This window comes from Nuphar pumila, chromosome 3 (genome assembly GCF_984573655.1).
Source record: "Nuphar pumila chromosome 3, dmNupPumi1.hap1.1, whole genome shotgun sequence".
NCBI classification, from domain to species: domain Eukaryota; kingdom Viridiplantae; phylum Streptophyta; class Magnoliopsida; order Nymphaeales; family Nymphaeaceae; genus Nuphar; species Nuphar pumila.
In genome coordinates, this window is record NC_143251.1 from 24,460,531 (window position 1) to 24,488,244 (window position 27,714).

Below are 27,714 nucleotides of genomic sequence, written 5' to 3' on the forward strand. Positions count from 1 at the left end.
AGCATCCTATAAGAGAAAAAAATGTTAGTATTTATATACAAAATATAATGAAATAAATTATATGCAATGCACTTAATGTAATGCAACAAAGTAAATGGATGAATGACATAGAGAATAGCAATAAACTGAAGGACATTAACAGAATTCAAATATGTGTTCTAAGACTGAAAAAAAAATGTACAGTGACTCAATCATGCAGATATGTGTTTTAAGTTTGTCAGAGAATTTCACAGTGATTCATGCATGCATATATAGTTTATAAGGCTGTCAAATAAATGTGTTATGTATCACAATCATGCATATATGTGTTGCAAGACAGTAAAAAAACTTTCATAGTGATGAAATCATGCTTATATGTGTTCTAAGGCAGTCAAAAAACTTTATATGTGATTCAATCATGCCTATCATGTTCTAAAGCAGCCAAAAAATTTTATAGTTATTCAATCATGCATATATGTGTTATAAGGCATTAAAAAACTTTCATATATGCTAATATTAAGCTCATATGTGTTCTAAGGTTGCCATAGTGATGAAAGCATGCTTGTATGTGTTCTAAGGTTGTCAAAAAACTTTTATAGTGATTAAATCATGCATATATGTGTTATAAGGCACTAAGAAAATTTTATAGTGATGAATTCATGCATATATGTGTTGTAAGGTTGTAAAAAAACTTTCATAGTGATTCAATCATGTGTATATATGTTATAAGGGTGTCAAAAAATTTGTATAGTGAATCAATCATGCATATATGTGTTATAAGATGTCAAAAAAAATCATAGTGAGATAATCATGCATATACTAGCTTGAAATCTAATGACATGAAACAAATGACATGAATCTTTATACCTGACGGGCACCAGAGCTTATGTTGAATGCAGACGAAGTTCCCCTGTCCTGAAAAAAGTTGCATAACTCATTATGGACAATGTTGGGAATGGCTTCTAAAGTGTACGCATCACAAATAAAGCCCTCTACTCTTGATTTATTCTGAACCTTTTTTTTGAGGTTAAACATGCGTCGGTCAACAATATACATCTCGGATTACAATAAATTTCTCAATAGCATTGAAAAAAAATTAAAAATATATATCTTTCAAATGGGTACATCCACCGATATTGCATAGGTCCACCAACCCTAAGTTCATATGAAAAATGTATGGTCAAATGTTCCATAACATCAAAAAATGCTGGTGGAAAAATCTTCTCTAGCTGACAAATAGTAGTTACAACAGATTTCCCGAGATTATTTATCTCAGATACTACGACTTCTAATGCACACAATGTTCTAAAAAATTTACTCAACTCTGACAATACCCCCCATATAGGTTTGTCTAACATATCATGAAATGCTAGGGGTATCAATCGTTGCATAATGAGATGGCAATCATAGCTCTTCAACCCATATAACTGTCCCTCGTCTATCTTCACAGCCCGAGCAATGTTAAAAACGTATCCATCTGGAAATCTCAACTATCTCAACCATTGACATACCAGCTTTACTTGATCTGGTCCAAGCACGTACCTTGCCTTTGGTTTCAATACTTTGCCATTGTACTCTTTGAGTTTCAATTCTGGTCTTTTACATATTACTTTTAAATCTATATGGGCTTTCAAATTATCCTTTGTTTTTTCTTTCACATTCATTACCGTATTAAACACATTATTAAACAATTTTTTCTTTACATGCATGACATCCAAATTATGTCTTATCAATAAGGTCGGTTAATATGGTAGTTCCTAAAATATAGATTTCTTTATCCAATTGTGATCCTTCCCAAATCTAATAAAGGGCGTTGGCCTATGGGCATCTGTCAGTCCACATGGAAAGTATCATAATTTTCTTAAAATCTCTATACCAAACAACCTTGTGGGTGGACCTTCTATTTCAGTTGTGCTTGCTCGAAACACAGTCTTTTGTCGTCAGAACGAATGATCGCTGGGTAAAAATCGACGGTGACAATCAAATCAGCACGGCTTCCTTCCATGCGTCAATCTAAATGATTTTGTATCCTCCATGCAGTACGGACATGCCAACCTTCCAAATGGATTAAATCCATCTGTACATAAATCTAGCCTAACAATTCTCACTTCCAAAGCGAAGTTCTGATGAGTACGATCAAAGTGCCTCCAAGCTTCTGCGTCAATAGGATGTGTGATCTTGTTTTCATCATGTCGAACTTTATTTGTATGTCATATCATTTATTTAGCTATCCTCGAAGACATATAAAGTCGTTGCAATCTAGGGGTGAGAGGAAAGTAGCAGAGTGACTTATATGACACTTCTTTTGACCTTGTGCTATCATTTTTCTTTGTCTTTGGCTTGAATCGAAGATGTACACATGATGGACATGATCTGCTATTTTCTTGATCTTTGAAATACATGCAGTGATTGAGACAAGCATCTATTTTTTGATACCCCATACCTAGAGCATTGATCATAACCTTCGCACGGTAGAGATTTTATGGTAATTTCTCATCTTTGGGCAACATACTCTTCACAATAGAGCACAGACGGTCAAAACATGATTGACTCAAATTATACTCTGACTTCAAATTCAGTAGTTGAAGAAATGCAGACAAGATAGTGTGACTCTCGCAACCATTCCACAGTGGCTCATCAGCATCTCTAAGTAAGTCATAAAATGTACTAGCCGCATCATTTGTTGCTTCTTCCTCTACCCGAGTTGGTGCATCACTATGTCCCATAGCAGAACCCATTTCTGGTCCTACGACATCAAATATCAAATCCACATATGGATTATTGTGCACCACATTTACCCGTGCGTCAAAATTATTCCAAAATTCTTCACCATGAAGCGTTTAATTCTGATAATCACTAACAAAACCCTTTTTGTATAGGTGATGTCTAATGCCATGAGGTTCTGCAAATTGATTGTTCTTACACATCATGCAGAGGCATCTGATCCGACCGGTGTGATCCACTATACTGACATTTGCCGTTGCAAATTCAATAAAACTATCAACAACATCCATATATTCATGTGATACCTCATTATCAACTATCCTATGGTACATCCATTCACAGTTTGCAGCCATTTTGTCTTATAATATTACAGATATTATCATCACAAGTTAAAAGAGAATCTTAATAATTCTATAATGAAAAAATATCTAATTTATCTATTAATTCTTGTTTGGTGATTGTTTGTGAACAATTTTTTGAATGTGTAAATTTTCGTGTGTAACACCATCACATCATAATTATACACATCACGAGGATATTTTGAAATATGAAATCACATTTCATAAAATGATACATTTATTTGAATCATGTTTTCAGGATACAATTTTATATGGAAGGCATAATCAAATGGAAAATAACTTCGTGCAAGCATGGATACAGACACATCAAACATTGCAATACATTCAAATCATTCATATCAAAACATATATCAAACATGTACCTGCAGCAAACACACTTCAATATCCCGCTAACTACTACCATGTTGAGCATGAAATCCATACTCCATCAAAGCAGTCCCAGATATCCACAACTAAGTGAGTGTGTGAACAGAAAAGTGTTGCATCCAATAAATTAAATAACATGTGATGCGCTTACATCACTTATTCACCACGGGTATTTACCCGATTTGAATTACTTATGCCTTTGCATTTTTTTCTTATCTCTGTTTGTATTGCATTTTTAGCCACATGTGATGCTTATCACTAAGCATCGCACAATTAGCTCAGCAATGTACCTGCGAAGCATAAATATATAATACAATACAGAGAGGCGGGTCGAGGGGTTACATGCGAGGTCGCTGGAGACAGGGGTAAGTGTCGGGGATGTCCAAAACACGAGCAGAAAAGAGGAGGAAACGAGATGTCCGAACGGGGGTGTCGGCAAGGATGTCGGAGATGGAGGGGTCGGGGTAACAGTGAGTTAGATAGGAGGGTCGACGATGATGTTGTCGGGCCCGAGGGCGACAGAAGGCAGGCTGGGGGGAGACAGGAGGCGGGCCGAGGGGCGATGGGAGGCAGGCCGGGGTCGATAGGAGGCGGGCCGGGGGCCGACAGGAGGTGGGCCAGGGGGCGACGGGAGGTGGGCTGGGGGGCAACAGGAGGTGGGCTGGGGGGCGACGGGAGGCAGGCCGGGGAAACGCGACGGAGACAAAACAGAAAAGAGAAAGAAAGGGGGGAAATTAGGGATTTGTGGGGAAATTAGCGATGGATTCGCGATGGCCAAATTATGTCGCTAAGTTGTCACTATTTGATGACGAATTAGCAATGGATTAGTTTTGTCGTTGATCCATCGCTAAGTTGCGATGGATATGGAGATGGAATAAAATCTATCGCTAATCTGTCACAAAGTAGCGACATATTAACGTCAGAATATTTTTCATCGCTAAAATCGTAAATAAATAATATTTTAGCGACAAATATCTTTCTCTCGCTAATCCATCGTAAATTTGCGACAGATTTTGTCCATCGCAAATGTCTGTTACTAATTAGTGTTTTTCTTGTAGTGATACACTGCACTTGTAAGACACCACCTCCTTCTGTTCTGTTATGTCTCTTTACTTTAGGTCGCCCAACTATTTTAATTGGCGTTCATGGTAAGAAGAAAATAAGGATTGGAGAAACGATGTGTCAGACATTATCGATTATCGGATGAAATGGATAAGTATCATTTGCAACTCGATACAATTTAACTATAGAGAACTTATCGACAATATTCATTTGAAATATTGTTGTCATACAATATGCATGAGATGGCATGCTTGTAAGGAATCTTGCTAACCTGCTACTCTTCACAAGAGCATTGCATACTCTCAAGATCAACATAGTAGCCATGCTTCCGGTCACGAGCTTCATAACGATGTGGAGGTAATTCACTACTACCACGTGTAACTTTTGTGCTTCTATTTGATGTTCTTTAATCTTTGTAATTATCTTAGGTACCACAATGTTAGTCATTTTCTCGTAAAGTTTAATTAACATTAGATGAAGCTTTTTAATATGTGAGATTAAGGGCTTGTCACATATGAAGAGAATCCGTGAATTAAAGCACTCCGCTGTATTAGAGGTTAAGCACCCATGCCTTCTAGCACAAAAATGAATGTTAGCCCAATATATTAGTTTTATCTTATCAACAAAATATTTGTATACTTTTTCACTTTGCTCACGGATCCTTGAAATATAAAAATGATATTATCGTCTCATGAGTGCTTTGGTGTACCAAATTTCTTCAAAAAGTTCTCAGTTAAGTGCTTCATGCAATATCTATAATGACAATTATGTTATGTGCGAGAGACAACATACAAAAACCCTTTGTGCCTATCTTAGATAACTGTCAACTTTGTTTAACCTTGGGCTTATCATCGTCGTAGCTATTTGATTGGTTCTTCAAATGCCTCAAAAACTATTTTCATAACTTTTTAAACTCCTTATCCACCACTCCAAATGCTACAGAATACATGTCATTGGAAGCATCAATAGTGTGGGGAAGACAACAAAATACCCATGTGTTTTTCTCTTAGGAAGGTGTCATCTACCATAAGAAGTAGAGGGCATCCTTTGATAAACCTATTGATGCATGGCTGGAAGGATATGAACATGTACATAAATCTACTGTCTTTATTAGTCTCAAAGAATGCTACTGATCTAGTGTTAGCCGTATAGCATCAGCCATAAGCATCTTAAAGGGCTCCTCGAATGAATCATATAACTTCAGCCTAATCAATTCATATACACGCCATCCTTGTTTGTAAGAAACTGTCATATGTACATCGAGAATATGTTATTGCAGCTCTTTTGTTTTAAGTTATTCCTAACTAGATGATCTCTCAAAAACTCATAACACTACTCAAGATTAGTAAACCTTTTGCCGCAAGCAATTTTGTGATCGCTTAACTCTGTTGATAGGTATTGGAATTGTTTGCATTTGTTAAGTTTTTAATTATGTAATTTATCGTACAATTAAGAAGCCTCTGTATCAATTGTTTTTAATTGCTCTTCATTAAATGAAAATTTATTCATTGAGAACCAAGGGTTTGACTTCCCAAATATCATTAGCACATCATTTTCACCCACTAATACTTCTTTCAAATCATTACTAATTTGGTCCTCTCCTATCATTTTTTAGTTTGACTCAACTGACATGGTATACTCAGAATCACCGCTATCATTTGATTTTGCACTGTGTTTGTCATCGCTACTAGCACAAAATGATTAAGTAGGTACACAAAGTAAATCAAAACTCATCGTATCTATGATTCTCTTTGCTTCAAAAAATACAACATTCTTGTATTCTCAACTTTCAAGATTAACCAAAAAACTAATACCTACAATTCAAGTATAAATTAGAAAGTGCTTCAACCTTTACCTAGATTTGTCATCTGCATTAAAAGCCTAGGTATCATACAACATCCTGCAATGAAGATCACCGGCACTGGTTTGTCCAAGTGGCTTTACATTGTTTGCAATGATTCTTTCATCATTAATTATTGAGAACGATAGGATGTTCGACCAAGGAGTGAGCTAACAACTGGTGGTTGAGATAGATGCACATTATTCACAAGATTTTCATCATTTCATTCTTGTACATCACTTCAGACTCCCACTTGAAATTTAACTATGCATTCTCCAACTTGTTTAATTTCATAAACATTGTCAATTTCTATAGTTTTACTAGCAATTAAGTAAATATTGCCCTTATATAACATTGACTAAATACCATCATCATCCAAAAGACATATCCATATATCTTCACCATCTAATTTTGGATTGCACTTATACCGAACGACCATTAGCACTTTCATATATCAAATTTTATGAGACATTAATGCTAAAAATTCCTTATAGCTACTAATTTTAGAGACCATTATAGATCTCCAAAGGGGTTGCTCAGTGCTACAATAATTTACAAATAATATTTCAACAACTATCATAACTGCCTACACGAACCACACAACATATTACTCAGTTAACAACTCTGAAAACCAACAACCCACAATAAACCATAATACACCACACAACCAACCCATATTCAATGCTTGTGCACAATCAACCAACTATCGATAAGTAACGGACAAAAATAAGTAACTATGTGCACATTTATATAGGATAAAAACCCCAAAAAATTAAGAAAACTAACAAGCAATGTTCTACCACCAAAAGCAGTCGATAAACTGCCATCGATAAGGGATTTCGCAAAATTGTCGTCCGCTAGAATATTTGCCTGAATGTCGTCGAAAGATCGCCGGAAGGATTGGGAACCACAAGAACCGTAGGTATTACAAAAATATGGCATCCGAATGAAAAAAGGGGTTGTGACACGAAACTTCATTTATATGAGACAAAATTTTGCAAAAAAAAAGTAATTTCGCAATATTGGTGTGATTCAAATAAGAAATTTCATAATATTGGACTTCGACAATTTTTCTTAATTTCACAACACTTCATGCGATACTTGTCCACAATTATCAGACTTCCACAGATTTTATGATTTTCGCAGATGTGCATTGCGAAACTCATCACGAGTTTCTTAAATTGTTTGAAATTTTGCAACCTCATATGCAATTTGTTGACGAGTTCCGAGAGTGTACTATCTTAGTATCATGGCATGCAAAAATAAAAAATTCATATATGAGAGGGGTAAAAGCAAAATAAAAAATAAAAACCTACGATATTGTTAATTCAACAAATTTGGTAAATTTTGGGATATTTTTTAAAAATACGTTATTTTTTTATACAGTACAGTCATTTTCCACATATATATAGAGTAACCCATATCTTCAAACACGTAAAGTCTTTGAAGATAATTTGGATGAAGCATCGATCGTGCATGAATAAACAAAAGAAAAAACAAAAAAAAAACCCTTATATTGATATCAGGGGTATTTCCTGAATTTTATACAATTGACAGCAAAAATGATGGATGATTGCCCAATTTCATATTACGAATCTCCAAATGTTGTTTCCTTTGATCCAACCCTCCTTGTCCCACAAATTTCACTAATGATTCCATAAATTACACGGTTTATTAATTCATCTTTGATGAATGAGCATTGTAGTGCAATGACAAAAATGGCTGAACCATCATTCCGACCAATGTGAAGCTTTATTGTACACGGTATAGCTGCATAGAAAGGATGCGTTGCAGCACAAGTTCTTCAAACCACACATCTTTGACTAAGATTATTGTAATTTTGTAAATGAATTACCATAAATAAGCCATCATACTGAACGGTTATAAAACAACAAAGAAAAATATAAATGTCAAAATCCCCTAGAATTTCGTGATCAATAAATCGCCATTTTAAAATGCCCACCTCAGCTCATTATGAGGATATAACCATTGGAAATCACGTGCATCTGCATAGAAAGTGCAATCCTTCTAAGTGGCACGGAAACAGCATCTTGCAAGCATGGACTTCTCTATGCTTCATCCAGAAAAGTAAGATACTTGATATTAGCTTTTTTTTTTTAATTTATAACCCAAAGAAACCGCACCCGGCACTACCTGGTCATGCTGGCTCAGCCTGCCATACCTACGGTTGTCGTGCTGGCAGCATAAAACTCAGAGGCTAAGACCCCAGACCCAAAGGACTATGATACGCATTGGCTTGCGCAGAAGGGCGACACCCATGAGAATCGCACCTTGACTGCCTGTCTAGCAGCCAAGCCCCCACCCCCACTATGCCAGCTCCAATGCCGCAACTTTTTTTTTTCTCGACAGAGAAAGCGACCCCTACCAGTTATACAAATATACCATTGGGATTTGAGCTTGCATTGTCCCAACATAAGGTGATGCACAACTGCTCCTGCCAGACGGACCCCGTTGGTAAGAGCGAAAGATCCATGACTTTACATCCATGGAAGTCAATATAGAGGGTCATCCCCGTTGGTATGGTCGATATCTTAAAGTTGGCGCAGCTTTACATCCATGAATTTTAGAGGACACAAGATCTTGGCTTACATCTAGCAAGCATAGCTAGTTGGAACATAACCATTGGTGGAGAGAGAGAGAGAGACCGACTTAGAGTTGGTTTCAATTAAAAGAGACACAGCTTGCTCAATGCTGCACCGCCAAACAAAAGAGACACAGGCTTAAGGTTTTTTTATTAGCAAAAGCTAGGTGGGCAAATAACAAAACTGAACCAGCTGCAGATTCCGATCATTTACCTTCCATTATCCAGTAATACAAATAAAATTTGCACCTTTCCTCTCTTGAATATTTCAGGCTTACGCAGCACAGAGGCGTCGTGAACCAAAACAAGAAGACTTCAACATCCAGGACCCAAAAGCTCGAGGAATTTGGCTTAGCTGATAATTTGGAGCAAAGGAAACCAGTACATTAAGTGGAGGCAGCACCTAGTGGACTCCAGATCGACCCTCCTTCCTGCCCAAATACCGCAGGGGCGGTTTTGTTTTTACTTCTGATCCTACTTCCTGTTTGTTGCTCAAGTCTTCCCGAGTGAGGCGAGGTGTAATTCTTAATGGGTGGGCTTCAGTGTTGAATACCCACTCATCAAAGGAGATAACAGAGGGTGGTGAGAACAGAAGATAAAAATACTTGAGGGTCTCTGCAAGGAAAAAGCTTTGCATCTTATCATCCTTCAATCCTGTATTCACCTGTACAACGGAAACAACAAGGCAAGAGTTTCAATTAATTTTTGAGCACCTTCTTTTATGAATCTGAAATGCCTAGTAGTCTGCAGAAAGAATACAAGCGTCCTTGAACAATCTACAGCCACGTAATTTACCAGACACCCTGGGTGCTGGAGCATTTAGGCATATGCTTTGAAAGGCAGAGATCATTCTCTTGATTCCAAAAAGCTATTTCTGGTCATCTTCAAATATGTCAAAGCATGCGGCCATTCAATAAATTTTTTTGACTTGGCATGGAGAAACCACTGCTATGGTTCAGACATCCCGTTACAGGCAGAGATGTGTCACGTTGACCGTGGACCTGGGCTGGTGTCCGCATATAAAACTCCATGAGTACCCGGGATAGTTTCTCATTTGGATTATGCCTTGCGGCAAAGGGCATAAACCTGGTTATCGAACTTTTGACCTCCTTCAACGTGAAAGCTTTAAGCCGACCCACTTACTGGGTGTGATGCGCCCTTGTGGGCCAAGTGAACAATAATTTAAAAACTCAAAAAAAATGAAGGAGATTAAACTGAAGATTTGGACAGGTTAGATGGATTACATCCTTAAGTCCAACATAGCCTGAATCAATCCTGCAATTCCTTTCAAATGCTTGAAAAATATTCCAACCCCATTCTTGATACGTCTTGTTTCCAGTGAAACGCCAGAGATACATGAGTGATTCAACTGTCTCAGGCCGCAATATGTTCCATGATGTACCAACACTCATGTCCTGCAATTTGAGATTTCCAACAATCTGAAGATGACCAGGCAACATAACAACAAAACTTGAAGCAACATGAAAACAAACCTGTCCTGCATGAAAAAGGTAATTTTCTCCAGCCAATTTCGTGGGAGTTGACTGATAGAAGTTGTAACAAGTCCAGGCAAGCTGCATGCAAATAATCCCTTTAATCCCAGGTTTATGGCTGAAATTCATAGCCAGGAAACATGGATCCAAATAGAACAGAAAAACAAGTGACCAATTACTAGTGAAATCAATTCAATAAGAAAAGTTTATACATGTTTAATATGAAACTAAATAGAGTAGCCATTGGAATGAAATGCTACCTAATAAAACTAAATAGAACACAATAAATCATAAAAGAGGATAAATACCTCTTTTGCAAGTGACATAAATTTCTCAGCATTTTCAGTATCATATCCAAATGACCCTAACGCCAGCATCCCTGGAGCAAAGCATGCTAATTCGTCCATCTACCCAAAGAAAAAAAGGAAAAAACACAGAATAGATAACATGGATATTCTATATATCCTATAGACTAACTGGAAAGCTGATTAAATGTAAGGATATTAAACTTACCTTATCCGAAAGTGAATCACCATTTTTCTCACAGATGTATGAAAAAGAGGAAGGAGTACTTTTCCTGACCAAGCTCAGCAATCCTTTCATTGAAGTCTCCCACATTTGCCTGTAATCAAACTATGAGATAGTTAGCAATGTGATCACTGTCGATAAATGGTAATTTGTAAAAGGCATCTCGAGAAATGGAAGACAGCCCTTATTGAACATTAACGTGAGCTAAACCTTATGCTTACTTTATGTTTTTCTGGTTGACCAAAAGAAAGCATTCAATGACAAGAGCAAGGATTTACCTATAATGACTTACAGCTTCAGTTTTATTCCCCTGTATCCAGACTTTAAGCAGGTACTCATAAAAACTGTAAAAGACCAATAGTGTCAGGGACCAGCTGTAATCTAGAAAAATGTACCGTCAGAGCAACATAGAAAAAACTCATGATTCATGTCATTGAATCTCTAAACAAAAGAGCTAGTCACATGTATCCTGAAGTTACTTACATACCAGGAGGTTAACAATCATCCAACCATACTGTTAAGATGAATTGACCGTTTGAGGTTTTAAGCTTAAGTTTTCTTAAAAGTAGGTTATTTGATATTTCGTATATAAGGAGGGACTTGTATGTAAATTTTAATTTTGGCTTCCCTCTATTTAACTTAGAGGAGATTAGCCCTAATGTTATGTTAACGACTCTCTCTCTCTCTTTGCCTCGGTTCTTGTGCAACTCATTGAAGTTTCCACATGGTATCAGAGCAGTGGATCTCAGGAGCGTGAGCACGTGATCGATCTACACCAAAAAAAAAAGCTCAAAAAAATTCATAAACAGGTGTGCTTATTTTGTTCTCCTTCTAATTGCATAGATCAGATCACAGATCTGATGTCTGACTAATGTCATGACACAGATCTATAATCAGATCTAAAGGTCACGGTGACAGCGTGTCAACTGGATCAGGTTGCGGCAGAGTTGGGTGTTACGAGCAGATCAAGGATCTGGATGTCGAAGAAAAAATTCCTTTTGATGCCTTGCCGTAAATCATGTTTCGTGGGAGCAGTTGATATTTTTTGAGGCTGGTGTGATTTCTGTGTCGTGGAAGTAGTTTTTTTTTTAAGACTGTCGTGGGATTTCTGTGTCGTGTGCAGTTGCTCATATCAGATCATGAACAAAATAATCTTATCCTTGGATGTCGTGTTTGTCGTTGTTCTGGTTTTCTCAGATCTACGTTTCTGATCTGATTTTTCCATTGTTTCTGATGTGGGTTGAATAACCTAATGAAGTTGTGTGATCGTGAAACACGCTATTTTCTGCTCTGCTGGCGTGAATTTGTTTCTGATGTTGTGAAGCAGTCTTGTGTGGTCGTGGAATTGACTGAAGCGTGATCATAAAGCACGATGTTCCTGTGTCAGCTGGCGTGTGGTTGATGAAGAGAGTGAATCTATTTTTTTTGTTTATTGCAGCTGTATTAGCATCAAATATCTCTCATATCTTGTTAGTACTATTCATTATGGGTGAAGCTTCGAAATTTGATTCCAAAAATGAGGCTATTGGGGAATATAAGGCATTTGTAAATCCCTTCTCGTATGGTTCTTCTGTGAGATTGAATGAAACAAACTATGCCAGGTGGTCTAGAACTTTTATGATGTCGGTATCTGAACATCGTAAAAAATATATTTTGTTGAAAACTGAACCAAATGAAAAGGTGAAAAAATATATTACTTGGGACGAAGATAATGACATCGTTATGTCATGGATCATGAATAGTGTTGAACCTCATATTGCAGATGGTCTAATTTACTATAATACAGTCAAACAGATGTGGGACAATCTTCGAGATACGTACTCTCAAGAGACTAATGTGAGTCGCATCCTGCAAGTCGAACAGGAGATATATAATTTGCAGCAAGGAAATCAGACCTTGGCCCAATATTATGCCTCCGTCAAAGCAGCGTTTGAAAGACTCAATGCCCACAGGCCTCTTTGTTGTTCGCAGCAAATCATCAAGAACAGACTATGGTTGCTTGATTTCTCACAGGTTTATCTTCAGAATTCTCTGTTGCAAAAGTCCAAATGTTAACTGGATCCGATGTACCTACTCTTGCTGATGCATACAATCGTCTGAGTTGACTTGTGATTTCCCTTCTACAATCTCACCCTATGTCCCAGTTGTTAAAATATGTGTACTCGTACAGATATATGTATGTTGAAATATAATCCTTAAATGTACATATATATATATTTATATATATATATATATATAAAGATACATATACATATATATGTATACGTATCTCTATTTATATATATATATATATATAAATATATATATATATTCTCTTCCTAAAATACCCTCAAGGGTATTCTTGTAATTTGTCATTTTACGCATATTCCAATTGGAATATGCATTGTAATATTTCTTTTATTTTCTGTTTTTTAGTTTTTTATTTTTTGTTTTTCGTACCATATTGGGGGCCTCCCAATAGAGACGTTGGGAGCCCCCAACGGTCACAAATGTGACCGTTGGGGGCTCTCCAACTCCTCCTTTGGGAGCCTCCAAGGTGGTCCCTTTGAGAGTGTATAAATAGGGGCTCTCCCCTTGGTATTTACTACTCCTTTAGAGGAGCTTTTGCTCCATGTAATGGGTGTTACACCCTTCCTCTTTTCAATAATATCAACTTATGCCTTATAGGCATTTTTGCCCCTTTGTGGGTTTATGTGTTAGCACATTATGTGCTTGTGTTTTCCCCTTTAGTGGGTATATTCGCACTTCATGTGCATGTGTATTGGTTCATTATTGAACCTAATATATTCAAAGTCGTTTCCTTACATGGTATCAGAGCAAGGTTACGATGGGGTTGTCTCTTGGTGCAACGGAAAGCGTGGTGCTCAAAAATGGTGAAGTATTCATTGTTCCTTTCTTTTTTAGAAGTTTTCGGTATGTATCTCTTTTCTTAACATATTATGCATTATGAAACTATTTTTCTTGCACATTTAGTGTTTTTGATAGTTGAATCATTTCCTTTCACATTTCATGTGTTCGTATATTTTAAAATATCTCCTTTTGAATTTGGTAAACTTGTTTATTGTCCAAATATATAATTCTTGGTTATATATTTATCGATTCCTCATCACATATAATAGTAATTTATGTTTTGCAAAATTGTTTTTCAATTATGTGAGATTTATGATTTTTCCATAAGAATTTCGTGATTAACCTATAAGTTAACTTTTTATATATGATTTCTTGCTAAATTAATGATCTTTGCTTAAAAACTCTTGTGTATGGTTTTTAGTGCATTTTTTTGTGAAAAAAAAATATTTTGATATAATTCTTGTATGAGAATTTCTCACATCTAAATCTTTGTAGTTTACTTTTTTATGAACCCTAAGTAGTTCTTGTTAATGATAAATATTTATGAACTCCTAAAAGTCTCTCAATGGTTTTGGTTTATTTAAAGAATTTTGAAAAATTGTTTGTGATAAATATGTTGTATGAACCATTGTGTTCATTAGGAAAGATTTTTTAAAAATCTTCTCACACTATATAGAATGCATAGTGTATCTATTGCATCCTTTGGTATAAAAGATTTCATTAATTTTTTATTTTTCTTCTAATAATGCAACTTTATAAACATGTTTGTTTGTATTTTTCACATAACGTTTCAAAACCTCTTGATTGTATCTCTAAGGATGCCTACATTGGCCATAATATGGTCGTCTTTGTCTTAAATTGCATTTATCAAGCATATAATTGCATAATTAAAAGCTTGAGAGTCTCAAGCAATTGTTCTTTTTATTCAATACATGCATTATTGCATGTTTACTACTTTTACGCTTTTTTGCGTATTTTGTTCAAGTGTTGTGAGAATGTTTGTGAACACTTCTTTTATAAAGTATTCATGTTTGTATGCGTATTGTCTTTCCATAGACAATTTTACATGGTATTGTCTCTTCGTAAACATTTTTACTTCTTGGAGCTTTTGTTCTCCATTCTTCTCAATAAAATTCTTTATATTTTGTATGCCTTTGTGCATTTGAGTTTCTTTATTGTACCTTCGTGTACATTTGTTCTAAGTGTTCTTGTGCATTTGTGCACATTGGTGGTGGTGTGCTTATCGCACACTTTATCTCCTTTTTGAGATATTTTCACATTATGGAGCTTTTGTGCACATTTCTTTTGGTGAAAGTGTAATGAATTTAGATATTGATTGTTTTGTCGAATCATTATAAAACATTGTAAGTGCTTATGGCACTTTGTACGTTTCCGCATATCTCAACACAATCAAAGAATATTAAAATTTGTTGTATGGGATTTAATCCCAATTCTATAAATTTTCAAGTATTTTTTTAATATCTTTTCCTTAGATATTGTGTTAAAGCTCTCTTTGCGAACCATTACGGTTCTTGTGATATCTTTGTTAAAAGCTTGATTATCTTCTCTTGATTATCCCAAGATGATTTCTTTATGTCATTATGTTTGTTGAAAAGGTATTTTTGCCTTTTATGGCACTTATTTTATCCATCACAAGTTGTTATATGATGCATCAATCCTTTTATGGCCTTATTGTTATATTAGAGATGGTTGTTGAGGTGAGTTATGGGCACCTTATGTCATTTTAAATTGTCCACTTGCCATATTAAAGATGGTTGTTGAGGTGAGTTATGGGCACCTTGGGAACTCTAAAATGATTTGTTATATGATCTCTAATTATGAGTGTGTCACTCGTTTTTTCCTCTTTTGGCCATTGATCTAGTGGATGCTCTCATTTATATGTAAATGTGATGGATATATGAAACCTTAAATGTTTTAAGGTATATTAAAATCAAGGTTTTGGGGATTATTGAATCTTATGAGTGCATTTGCACATTTGTGATTTCGTGTTTTGTGCTTTTGTGCACAAGTGTTCCAAGTGTTCTTGGTGTGTGTATATTCACACATTTATTCCAAAATGTTATTGTTATGGGTATTCTTTTTAAAAAGAATATTGTTTTATTGATTCAAGGTTTTATTTATATGTTCGTCATTACAAGTTTTATTGCCTCAAAAGCCTTCTCCTTTTATGCCCCTTATCTAAGTGTCATCATATGTAGACAAGACATATTATTACACATTTGTGTGTTGGTAGCCCTTTGTTGGCTTTTGTTCTCTTGGTCTAGTAGCTGAACACACTTGTCTTGAGTGTTATTATATGTAGACAAGGCACGTTGATTCACACCATGATGTGTGATTTTAGTCCATGTTAGCATTTGTGTCCTTGTTCTAGTCGCTGCAATGTATGCCCATGGTTGGTTTCTTTCACTCATTTCAAGTGTCATTTTATGTAGACAAGAGATGTGTTGTGTTTTAGCCCATGGTTGACTTGATACTCTTGTTCTAGTAGCCGAACATACTTGTTTTTTAGTGTTTTTTTACGTAGACAAGAGATGTTTTTGGTCCATGTTGGCATGTATTCTCTTGTTCTTGTCGTTGATACACTTATTTCAAGTATTATTACATATAGACAAGAGGTATTTTTACACACCTTTGTGTGTGTCTTTTGGCCTTTAATGGCATTATGGTTATGTTCTTGTTCTAGTAGCTTATACACTTGATTTGTAGGTTTTTGAGAACTAATGAGGTATTTGCTTGTAGTGGATGAACTACTATTGAAAATTACAAAATTTCATTCATAACTTGTGTTTTTAGATATAAGTGAATCATATCTATGATATGTTTTTAAATCAAATTGATATTTTAGCATTTAATCTATATATTAAGTGCTTACAGTTTTTCGGCCACTTTTGTATTTGATATGCAAAATGAGTCTTTTGTCTCAAATGATATTCATTCTTGAATCTTGGGTGAATGTTTTAATATACTTAGTCAGATCATGCTTCTTATATATGACATTTGATTGACATAGATCTTCTCCCTGAAGATGTGAAAAACTCTATTGTTGATCTATGCGTGTTAAATATACCTTTATAAAGCCCCTCTTATTAAAGCTCATATTCGTCAAACCTTTTGAACATTTGTATCCGTATTCATTTTGACTAAAATATGTTTGGAGCATGTTCATTAATGATTTCTTTAAGTGTTAATTCATTTTATGATAGTATATGCATATGCTCATTATGGCCTTTTAGGCCCTCATTCAATAAGGCATATGTAGCTTATGTCTCTTCGTAGGCTTATTGTGGTGTCCCTTAGTGGACCATTTTGTTATTCCCCATTATGGGGTTGTGTTTGTCTAATGTTAGACCTTATGAATGCATCATGCATTTTTGCAATTCGTTTCTGCTTACTATTTAACATGATATATGATTTTGAAACCTTGGTTTTCTAAATTTTCTTTTCATGCTAAAGTAGATATCCTATCATATGCTTCAAATTTCTATGCATAAGTTATAATTTTGCACCTTGTTAGGAATGTTCCATTTGAGTAAAATGCAAAGATATTTTTTACTTGTTCTTTATTGTTATTCCACAGGATCTTGGAGATAGGATAAAAAGAAGTACCCTGGATGGATCGGGAAATGTGTTCACCATTAGAAGGCAATTGGAGGAAGGCATTTTCAAGTTTCAATAGCATCCTTACCGAAGCCTCTTGGAGTCTTGCGACTTTTTTCAATCTTTTCGTTTCCCCGCAAAGATTGAGGGGGGTGTTAAAATAGGTGTACTCGTACACATATATGTATGTTGAAATATAATCCTTAAATGTACATATATATATTTATATATATATATAAAGATACGTATACATATATATGTATACGTATCTCTATTTATATATATATATATGTAAATATATATATTCTCTTCCTAAAATACCCTCAAGGGTATTCTTGTAATTTGTCATTTTACGCATATTCCAATTGGAATATGCATTGTAATATTTCTTTTATTTTCTGTTTTTTAGTTTTTATTTTTTGTTTTTCGTACCATATTGGGGGCCTCCCAATAGAGACGTTGGGAGCCCCCAACGGTCACAAATGTGACCGTTGGGGGCTCTCCAACGTCTCCTTTGGGAGCCCCCAAGGTGGTCCCTTTGAGAGTGTATAAATAGGAGCTCTCCCCTTGGTATTTACTACTCCTTTAGAGGAGCTTTTGCTCCATGTAATGGGTGTTACACCCTTCCTCTTTTCAATAATATCAACTTATGCCTTATAGGCATTTTTGCCCCTTTGTGGGTTTATGTGTTAGCACATTATGTGCTTGTGTTTTCCCCTTTAGTGGGTATATTCGTACTTCATGTGCATGTGTATTGGTTCATTATTGAACCTAATATATTCAAAGTTGTTTCCTTACACCAGTCATCTGCTCTAGTTGTCTCATCTAGTTATGGATGTGAAAATATTCAGAATATTAGAGGACGAGGTCGTGGAAGAGGTATGAAAGGCAAAGGCAAACTTTAATGTACTTTCTGTGAAAAATCTGGACATTTAGAAGATTGTTGTTGGGATAAGCATGGACGGCCAACCTCTTCTGCATCAAAGCCTAATGTTCCAAAAGCTAATGTTACTACACTAGAGGTAGCAAATGCAAATGATAATACTTCTGCAAGTGACAATATCACCCTTAGTCGAGCAGAATATGATGAGCTGATAGCTCGTCGTCCTTCAAGCTCCTCTTCTCCTGTAGCTGGTGTGGCCTACTCAACAGGAGATCATCTTTATCTGAATGATAGTAAGTGGATTATTGACTCTGGTGCATCTAGACATCTGTGTGGGAATTCGCTTTTCTTTTCAGATCTAAAGGATATTACTGTCCATCGAGGAGTCTCATTGGCAGATGGGAGTTCCTCACCAGTTGTTGGTCAGGGAAATATTTCTATATCTTCTTCCTTGCAGTTGAAAAATGTTCTTCATGCTCCCTCGTTCCCTCAAAGTTTACTCTTTGTTAGTTGTCTTACCAAAGAACTAAATTGTAGAGTGATATTTGACTCGTTGGGTTGTCATTTTCAGGATTTGCTGATGGGGAAGAAGATTGGTGGAGGCTATGAAGAAAAGGGAGTCTACTACCTACATCATTCATTGGGCAATGTTTATGCTGCAGTAGAACACTCATCCAATCCTATTCAATGGCATCGTCGTCTTGGTCATCCTTTCATTGTCAAAGCTACGTTATGTCTTTCCTCAAATTTCGTCTACTACGTCATTTCAGTGTGAAGCATGTCAGTTAGGCAAGCATCATCGGAGTTCGTTTCCTTCTACTTAGAGTCAGTCCAGTCATAAGGTTTTTAAACTTCTTCATGCAGATGTATGGGGTCCTAGTAAGATTTCAACCAGGACTCAGTGTCGATATTATCTTGTTATTGTTGATGATTTTTCTAAGTTGTCGTGGGTGTTTTTAATAAAAGAAAGATCTGAAGTTCCAAGTATTATCAAATCCTTAATTCTTGAAATAACAACTCAGTTTGAATTTGTTGTCAAGATTGTTTGCACTGATAATGCTCTTGAGTTCAAAACAAAAGCCTTGTTGCAATTTTATCAAGACCATAGCATTCAACCACAAACCACTTGTGCCTATTCCTCTCAACAAAAATGGTGTGGCTGAGCGAAAACACAGGCACCTCCTTGATGTAGCACGTACCCTTATGATTCAATCCAATGTTCCTGCGTTATATTGGGGTGATGTGTTATCTGATCAACCGCATGCCTTCATCTTCCGTGGGAGATCAAATTCCGCTATATATCCTAAATCCTAATGCTCTACTCTTCTCTTTCTCACCCAAAATATTTGGGTGTGTTTGCTTTGTGCACACACTTGGACCTGACCGTGATAAATTAGTTGCTCAAGCTACAAAATGTATGTTTATAGGTTATCCAAAAAATCAAAAGGGGTATCGATGTTATGATCCAATTTCTCGGCGAGAGTATGTTAGTGCGGATGTATCTTTCTTGGAATCCATTCCATATTATTCTAGTATTGGTACTCAGATGCAAGTTGATCCAGCTAATTCTTTTTCACTTCATGTTCCTCTTTTTCCTTTGGAATCTGTGCCCCCATTACCGAACCAAACTCTATCTCCCTCACGGTTTCATAATCCTCCATTGGTATATGTGCGTAGAGTTCCACCTCCTCCAGTGCCTTCATCTTCTTCTTCTCCTTAGGTAAGTACTACTGACAACAGTGACCTTCATGATGATGATAACAGGCCAATCGCTCTACGGAAGGGGACACGACAATGTACCTTATATCCCATATCTCATTTTATGTCTGATGCCAGAATTGGAAGTCAGATGAAAGCATTTATTTCAGCCTTATCTGTTGAAACTATTCCTTTGAACTATCAACAGGCAGAGCTCGACAACAGGTGAAAGCAGGCTATGCAAGAAGAAATGGATGCCTTATTGTCTCAACATACATGGGATTTAGTTGATTCCCCCGTGGATGTTGACATTGTTGGATGCAAATGGGTATATACCATAAAGTACAAATCAGATGGTTCTATTGAAAGATACAAGGTCAGATTAGTAGCAAAAGGATATACTCAGATTTATGGTATTGATTTCTTTAAAACTTTTTCTCCTGTTGCACGGATGGGTATCATTCGTCTTGTTCTCTCCGTAGTTGTTCACCATGGATGGAGTTTGTGTCAATTAGATATGAAAAATGCATTTCTATATGAGAATCAGTCGGAGACAGTATACATGCAACAACCTCCTGGATTTGAGGTTAAGGGGGAGTGTCAGAAGGTGTGCGGATTAAGAAAGGCGATATATAGTTTGAAACAAAGTCTGCGTGCATGATTTCAAAAGTTGTTTGAAGTGATGTCAAGTTTTGGCTTTAATAGGTCAGCGGCAGACCATACATTATTTATTAAGAAAACTAACTCAGGTCTTGTTGTTATGGTGGTATATGTGGATGACATCATTCTTACAGGAGATGATATGAAAGATATTGAAGCTACAAAGACTCATCTTCAAAAACATTTTGTTACAAAAGACCTTGGTTCACTTAGATATTTTCTGGGTATAGAAGTTGTCAGGAGCTGTGAAGGGGTTGTTTTGTCACAACGGAAGTACGTTCTTGACTTATTAAAAGAGACTGAAATGTTGAGAGCTAAACCAGCAAATATTTCCATGGACCATAAAGTTGTTTGAAGAAGGGTCAAAACCTGTTGATAGCAAAAGCTATCGCTCACTGGTAGGGAAGCTACTATATGTAACTGTGACCAGACCTGATATTGCTTTAGTTGTAAGCAAGGTTAGCCAATTTATAAACAAACCAACTGAGGTACACTGGAATGCAACAATAATGAAACTCAGGTACTTAAAATCTTTTCCTGGAAAAGGGTTATTATTCAAGAAAGGTGGAACCCTGGAAATAGTGGCTTACTTTGATGCTGACTATGCAGGATCTGTAGTGGATAGAAAATCTACCACAGGATTCTGTGTGTTTATGGGAGATAACCTAATTTCATGGAAAAGTAAGAAGCAAAATGTGGTTGCTAGGTCGAATGCAGAATCAGAATATAGGGTTATGGCCCAAACAGCTGCTGAATTAATGTGGGTTCGAACTGTTCTAAATGATCTTCAAGTGAAGGTTTCATCTCCTATAATAATGATGTGTGATAACAAGGCAGCCACGTATATAGAGAACAATCCAGTTTTTCATGAGAGGACAAAACATATTGATGTTGATTGCCACTACGTAAGAGATGGTTCAAGCTGATCATATCGCTACCAGATATCTAAAGTCGGAGGACCAAGTTGCAGATATGTTTACAAAGCCTCTTGATAGACCCAATTTCTCAAAATGTTGTGACAAACTGAGCATGATTGATATCTATGCTCCAGCTTGAGAGGGACTGTTAAGATTAATTGACCGTTTGAGGTTTTAAGCTTAAGTTTTCTTAAAAGTAGGTTATTTGATATTTCGTATATAAGAAGGGACTTGTATGTAAATTTTAATTTTGGCTTCCCTCTATTTAACTTAGAGGAGATTAGCCCCTAATGTTATGTTAACGAGTTTTCTCCTCTCTCAATCGATTTTTACCTATCTCTCTCTCTCTCTACCCCGGTTCTTGTGCAACTCATTGAAGTTTCCACATGGTGTGAGTTTTATGAAAACCCTTTTTAAAACAATATTTTTAATAAAAATTCAGTGAAAGCCAGACACCAAAAATATAAAAACCGGCTCGCACAAGTGGTGGAGTCCGGGTCGATCTCAGGGAACGGAAAATACTTCGTATTCAAACACACAATCTAACTACTCTTTATTGCCAAAAAAAAAAGAATTAATCAAATAATTAACTACGAGAGTACGACCCTACGTAGAGGGCTTAAACAAAATAATTAAATGGTTTTATTACAACCCAATGAATTGAATAAAATAAAATAAAAGCCTAGTCTAAAGAGAAAAACAAGAGTCTTCAGTGCTTAAGGCTTTGGTGGTCTCTTTTTGTCCCTTCCAGGTTAAACACTTTGGTATGGTTTGATTCAGGGTCCTCTGAGGGCTCACTCGAGGGCACAAAAAAATTTGATCTCTTTGCACATCCAACGCTTCCCAAGGTCGGCTGGAGTGGTTGAGAAAAGAGGGGTCTCTCCTGTATCAGATCATCATGCTGCTCCCTTGTGCTGAAAGAGGACGAAGAAGAAGAAGAAGACGAGAAAGAAGAGAGACGGAAAAGAAGAAGAAGAAGAAGAAGAGGAAGAGGAGGGGAAGAGAGAGAGAGAGAGAGCTTCCAAGTGGGCTGCGTCAATTCCAACGTGAGAGAGAGACCACTCTCTTTTTTTTGGCTGTAGAAGATTACTTATAATACTAAATTAGGGTAAAAGAAAAATTTCAAAACAAGTCCACGATTTTCCATATTTTTCAAAAGACCCATTTTAGTAAAACAAGTTTTATTGTCTAAGAACAAACAAACAAACTTCCTAAAAATTAAAAAAACCTAAACAAACTAAACTATGATTAAAACATTCTAACTATAATAGAAACACTAAAGAAAATATATGCAGGGAAAGCTTTGAAAAATACGAATTTCTGATAAAATTCAATTCAATGCAATTTCTCAGAACTATCAATAAAAATGGGTTTTTAGAGCGATTTTAACACGGATCATGCATAAATAATGATTAATAAAATGCAAATATTATGCATGATCAAATACCCCCATGCTTATCGTTTGCTAGTCCTCGAGCAAACTGAAGCAAAAACAAAAAAAACTAAACTAGACACACAATAAATACCTAACTCACTTTCGTAGGAATCACGGTTGCATTTAGCATATGCAACAAGCCCTTTCAACCCCAGTGGACGAGTAAGGTCTCGTGAGGGTTTGCAGTGATGCTACCCACAAACATCTGTGTCAAGTATACATAAGAATTTTAAAACACAAAGCATTAGGCAGTTTAAGGAGTTCGTTTCCACAAATATTTCATGCCATTGCATCATCAAAACAGGATTAGAGTCTTCTACTTGCCACCACAGAATAAAATATTTTCTTTCACTTTTCTAAATAGCATAATCATTTATGTTTCATCCTTAGAAATTTAAATACATACATATCATTATTTACTTATCCTCACTCATATGTGTTCTGCACAGGTTTTCTCAATATTTGCTTTTAAGCAATGAACTTTTCTCTTTTACGCTCTTTTCTCTTTCTTGATTTTCAATTTTCCACATTTTTCAATCAATTTTTCTGAGCACTATACCCAATTTCCAGTTTTTGTGACCCGTGTAGCAAGCTTTGGGTCAGTGACTCCCAGGCCAGACGACCTTAGGGCACCAGATACAAAGTATCCCTCAGACTTAATTGCTCGAGTCACTAGACCTTCAATTTTCTATAGTTTACGTATAGTCTACTTCTCTGTCATGTGCAATGTCAGTATCTATTAGGCTCTCTATAAAGTCCATGTAACGAGCTTTCGGGCCGATGACTCCCAAACCAGATGGCTTTAGGGCACCAGGTGTAAACACCCCTCAGGCTCTACTTGCTCGAACAAAATAGGCCACAGATATCAACGTAGACAAAGAATTGACTTCCTTCGTTATCCTTTTCACCCTGGACTCAAACACTTCAACTTGTGTCTAAGCCCAGCTACTAGGGAGTACGAAGATATCAAACAACTAAACGTATGCTCGTTTCACTTTTTGAGCTCTTAAATGCAATATTGTTCATTTGCTTAGTTTTTCAAAAAATTAAAACTGTGCATATCCATACTTGTGATTCAAAATAAACTCTAACATGCTTCTATAATCATTTCTTTGAAATCCACATAAATAACCATGGTTTTCTAGATTCGTGTTAGAAAAAGTTTTTCGTGGGGCTTAAAAATTCTCTAAAAACGTTTGATGTTGCAAAGCAGTCATATAAGTTCAAACTCATTCCCTAAAAGCCTAATTTTAATGAGTTGACAAAAAATTTGCAAGTACAAAGACATGAAAAGTTTAGGTTTGCAAACTACACCCTCCCCCATGCTTGAATGACACTGTCCTCAGTGGCACTCCCCCATGCTTATATGAAACTAAGGGACTGCATATGAAAACAAGATAATCGGGAGAAAAGAGTAGAAGTCACCTGACATATAAATGCATGTCCTACGAATGCACAAGAATGGTTACCTGATCTAACAATATACTCATGAGATCAAAGCAAAATAACGAAAAACCATCTATGATATTTACTAGATCCTACTAAAAATACAACATACAAACCTGTGCTCCCTCTCATGCATCCACGAGGTTAATAGCCTCAATGTCTTGCTGCACCACCATATCAGAAATGTAGGGCTTCAGTCGCTGCCCATTAACTTTGAAAATGCTACCCGTTCGAGGGTCCAAAAGATCTACCGCTCCATGTGGAAAAACTCTATGGACTATGAATGGTCCATCCCATCTGGACTTCAGCTTCCCTGGAAAAAGATGGAGACGTGAATGATAAAGCCACACCTTTTGACCGGGCTCGAACTGCTTCCTCACAATATGTTGATCATGGAAATGCTTGGTTCGAGCCTTGTATATTTTGGCACTCTCGTAGGCTTCATTGCGCAACTCCTCAAGCTCACTCAACTGCAACTTCCTCTCAGCACCAGCTTGGGCCATATCAAAATTGAACTTCTTGATAGCCCAATATGCCCTATGCTCCAATTCAACAGGAAGGTGGCATGGTTTCCCAAAAACCAATCGGTATGGGGACATGCCAATCGGAGTCTTGAAAGCAGTCCTATAGGCCCAAAGGGCATCATCAAGGCGCTGAGACCAGTCCTTGCGGTCTGGCCGGACTGTTTTTTCAAGAATCCGCTTGATCTCCCTATTGGAGACCTCGACTTGGCCACTAGTCTGTGGGTGGTAGGGTGTGGCAATCCGATGATGTACCGAGTATTTCCTAAGTAAGGAAGCTACTTGTACATTACGAAAGTGCGTACCACCATCACTAATGATCGCTCTAGGGACTCCGAACCGACTAAAAATGTTATGCTTGATAAATCGGAGCACCTCCTTATGATCATTGGTTCGGGTGGCCACGGCCTCGACCCATTTGGAGACATAATCAACCGCCACTAGAATATAAATAAATCCGAACGAAGGCGGGAAAGGACCCATAAAATCAATGCCCCACACATCAAAAATCTCAACAATCAAAATAGGAAGGAGGGGCATCATATCACGCTTGGCGATGCGTCCCGTCTGCTGACAGCGCAAGCACCTCCTACAAAAATCGTGAGCATCTCTATGCAATGTCGGCCACCAAAATCCTGACTGGAGGACCTTTGCGGCTGTCTTTCGACTAGAAAAATGACCTCCACAAGCCAAGGAATGACAGAATGATAGAATGGAGTCATACTCCTCCTCAGGAACACACCTCCGAATCATCTGATCCGGGCATAATCGAAACAATTCTGGTTCCTCCCAAAAATAGTGCTTTACCTGCGAGAAAAATTGATCTCTCTCATTGCGGTTCCAGTGCGAAGGGTACTCTCCAGTCACCAAAAAGTTGATGATATGCGCGAACCAAGGCAAACGCTTGACATGAAAGAGCTGCTCATCCGGAAATGAATCATCAATCTGCCCCTGATCAGTGGATGTCTCCACTGTCAGTCTGGATAAATGATCTGCTACAAGATTCTCACATCCACTCTTATCTCGAATCTCGAGATCAAATTCTTGTAACAGAAGGATCCATCGAATGAGACGCGGTTTGGCATCCTTTTTACTCATCAAATATCGCAATGCTGCATGATCTGAGTAAATGATGACCTTGGAGCCTAACAAATATGATCGAAACTTCTCAAGAGCAAAAACTACGGCTAGTAATTCCTTCTCTGTGGTGGTATAATGCATTTGCGCATCAGAGAGAGTCCTACTAGCATAATAAATCACATGAGATCGTCGCTCAATCTTCTGACCGAGAATCGCTCCAACCGCGTAATCTGACGCGTCACACATAATCTCAAATGGCACTGACCACTCAGGAGATCGAAGAATAGGAGCAGTAGTCAGAGCTTCCTTCAGGGCCAAGAATGCCTTCAGACAGGCATCATCAAACACAAACGACTGATCTTTCGTTAGTAGGTTGCACAACGGTCGAGAAATCTGGCTAAAGTTCTTAATGAACCTTCTATAAAAACCTGCGTGCCCTAGAAATGATCGCACCTGCCGCACAGAGGTCGGTGGAGCTAATCTAGCAATGGTCTCTACTTTGGCCTTATCAACCTCGATTCCTTTCTCAGACACAATATGTCCAAGAACAATCCCTTGTCTCACCATGAAATGACTCTTTTCCCAACTAAGAATCAGATTTGTCTCCCTACAACGTTGAAGCACACGAGATAACTTTTGGAGACAATCGTCAAATGAAGAGCCATAGACCGAGAAATCGTCCATGAAAATCTCCAGGACATCATCCATCATATGTGAGAAGATCGCCATCATGCACCGCTGAAATGTAGCCGGGGCATTACAGAGCCCGAACGGCATTCTCCTATAAGCGAAAGTGCCATAAGGACAGGTGAACGTCGTTTTCTCCTGGTCCTCGGGATGAACGGCCACCTGGTTGTATCCTGAATAACCATCCAGGAAACAAAAATACTGCTGGCCCGCGAGTTTCTCCAAGATCTGGTCGATGAACGGCAGAGGGAAGTGATCCTTCCTGGTTGCACTGTTCAACTTTCTATAATCTATGCATACTCGCCATCCCGTGGTAGTCCTCATGGGGACACTTTCTCCTTTTTCATTCGTCTCTACAGTGAGCCCAGACTTCTTTGGGACAACCTGGGTAGGGCTCACCCACTGACTGTCGGAGATGGGATAAATGATCCCTGCATCCAACCATTTGACTACCTCCTTCTTTACCACCTCCTTCATATGGGGATTTAGTCTCCTTTGTGCCTCTCTTGAGGGTTTAGCCCCCTCATCCATGATAATCCGATGCATGCAAAAGGAGGGATCTATCCCCTTCAAATCTGCCACCGACCATCCAATCGCCTCTTTATGCTCGTGCAAGACCTGTAAAAGCTGACACTCCTGTGTTTCAGTCAGGTCTGCGGAAATAATGACGGGGAGAGTCTGATTCTTGCCTAGGAAGGCATACTTGAGTAAGGCCGGTAAGGGCTTCAACTCAAGCTCAGGCAGACTCTCTATGGATGGTCGGGCTGGCTTTTCTGCCAATTCAGGAAGCGGCTCGAAGTGCCAGGTCCAACTCAGATCACTTGTCTGACTCTCTATCGACCCATGGCCATCTTCTTTGAGTGATTCATCAACCTCCTCCTGAGGTGAATCACTCAATAACCAGGTATGCTCTGCTTCTACCAGGTCCTGAATGAAGTCGACCTCGAAAGAAGCCTCATCGCCGGC

At 37.4% G+C, this 27,714-nt stretch overlaps 1 protein-coding gene across 1 annotated transcript in view; it reads right to left on the bottom strand.

Annotated features, from left to right (window-relative positions):
• Positions 1-9,068: 9,068 nt before the first annotated feature.
• LOC149842315 (mannosyl-oligosaccharide 1,2-alpha-mannosidase MNS1-like) overlaps positions 9,069-27,714 on the bottom strand; it is a 123,893-nt gene continuing 105,247 nt past the window's right edge. The window contains exons 9-14 of the mRNA XM_089999059.1: positions 11,232-11,297; positions 10,939-11,047; positions 10,734-10,832; positions 10,426-10,506; positions 10,177-10,347; positions 9,069-9,596 (exon numbers count right to left, since the gene is read on the bottom strand). Of these exons, the coding sequence (XP_089855185.1) occupies positions 9,336-9,596; positions 10,177-10,347; positions 10,426-10,506; positions 10,734-10,832; positions 10,939-11,047; positions 11,232-11,297 (787 nt within the window). The 3' untranslated portion in view covers positions 9,069-9,335. The remainder of the gene's footprint in view (positions 9,597-10,176; positions 10,348-10,425; positions 10,507-10,733; positions 10,833-10,938; positions 11,048-11,231; positions 11,298-27,714) is intronic.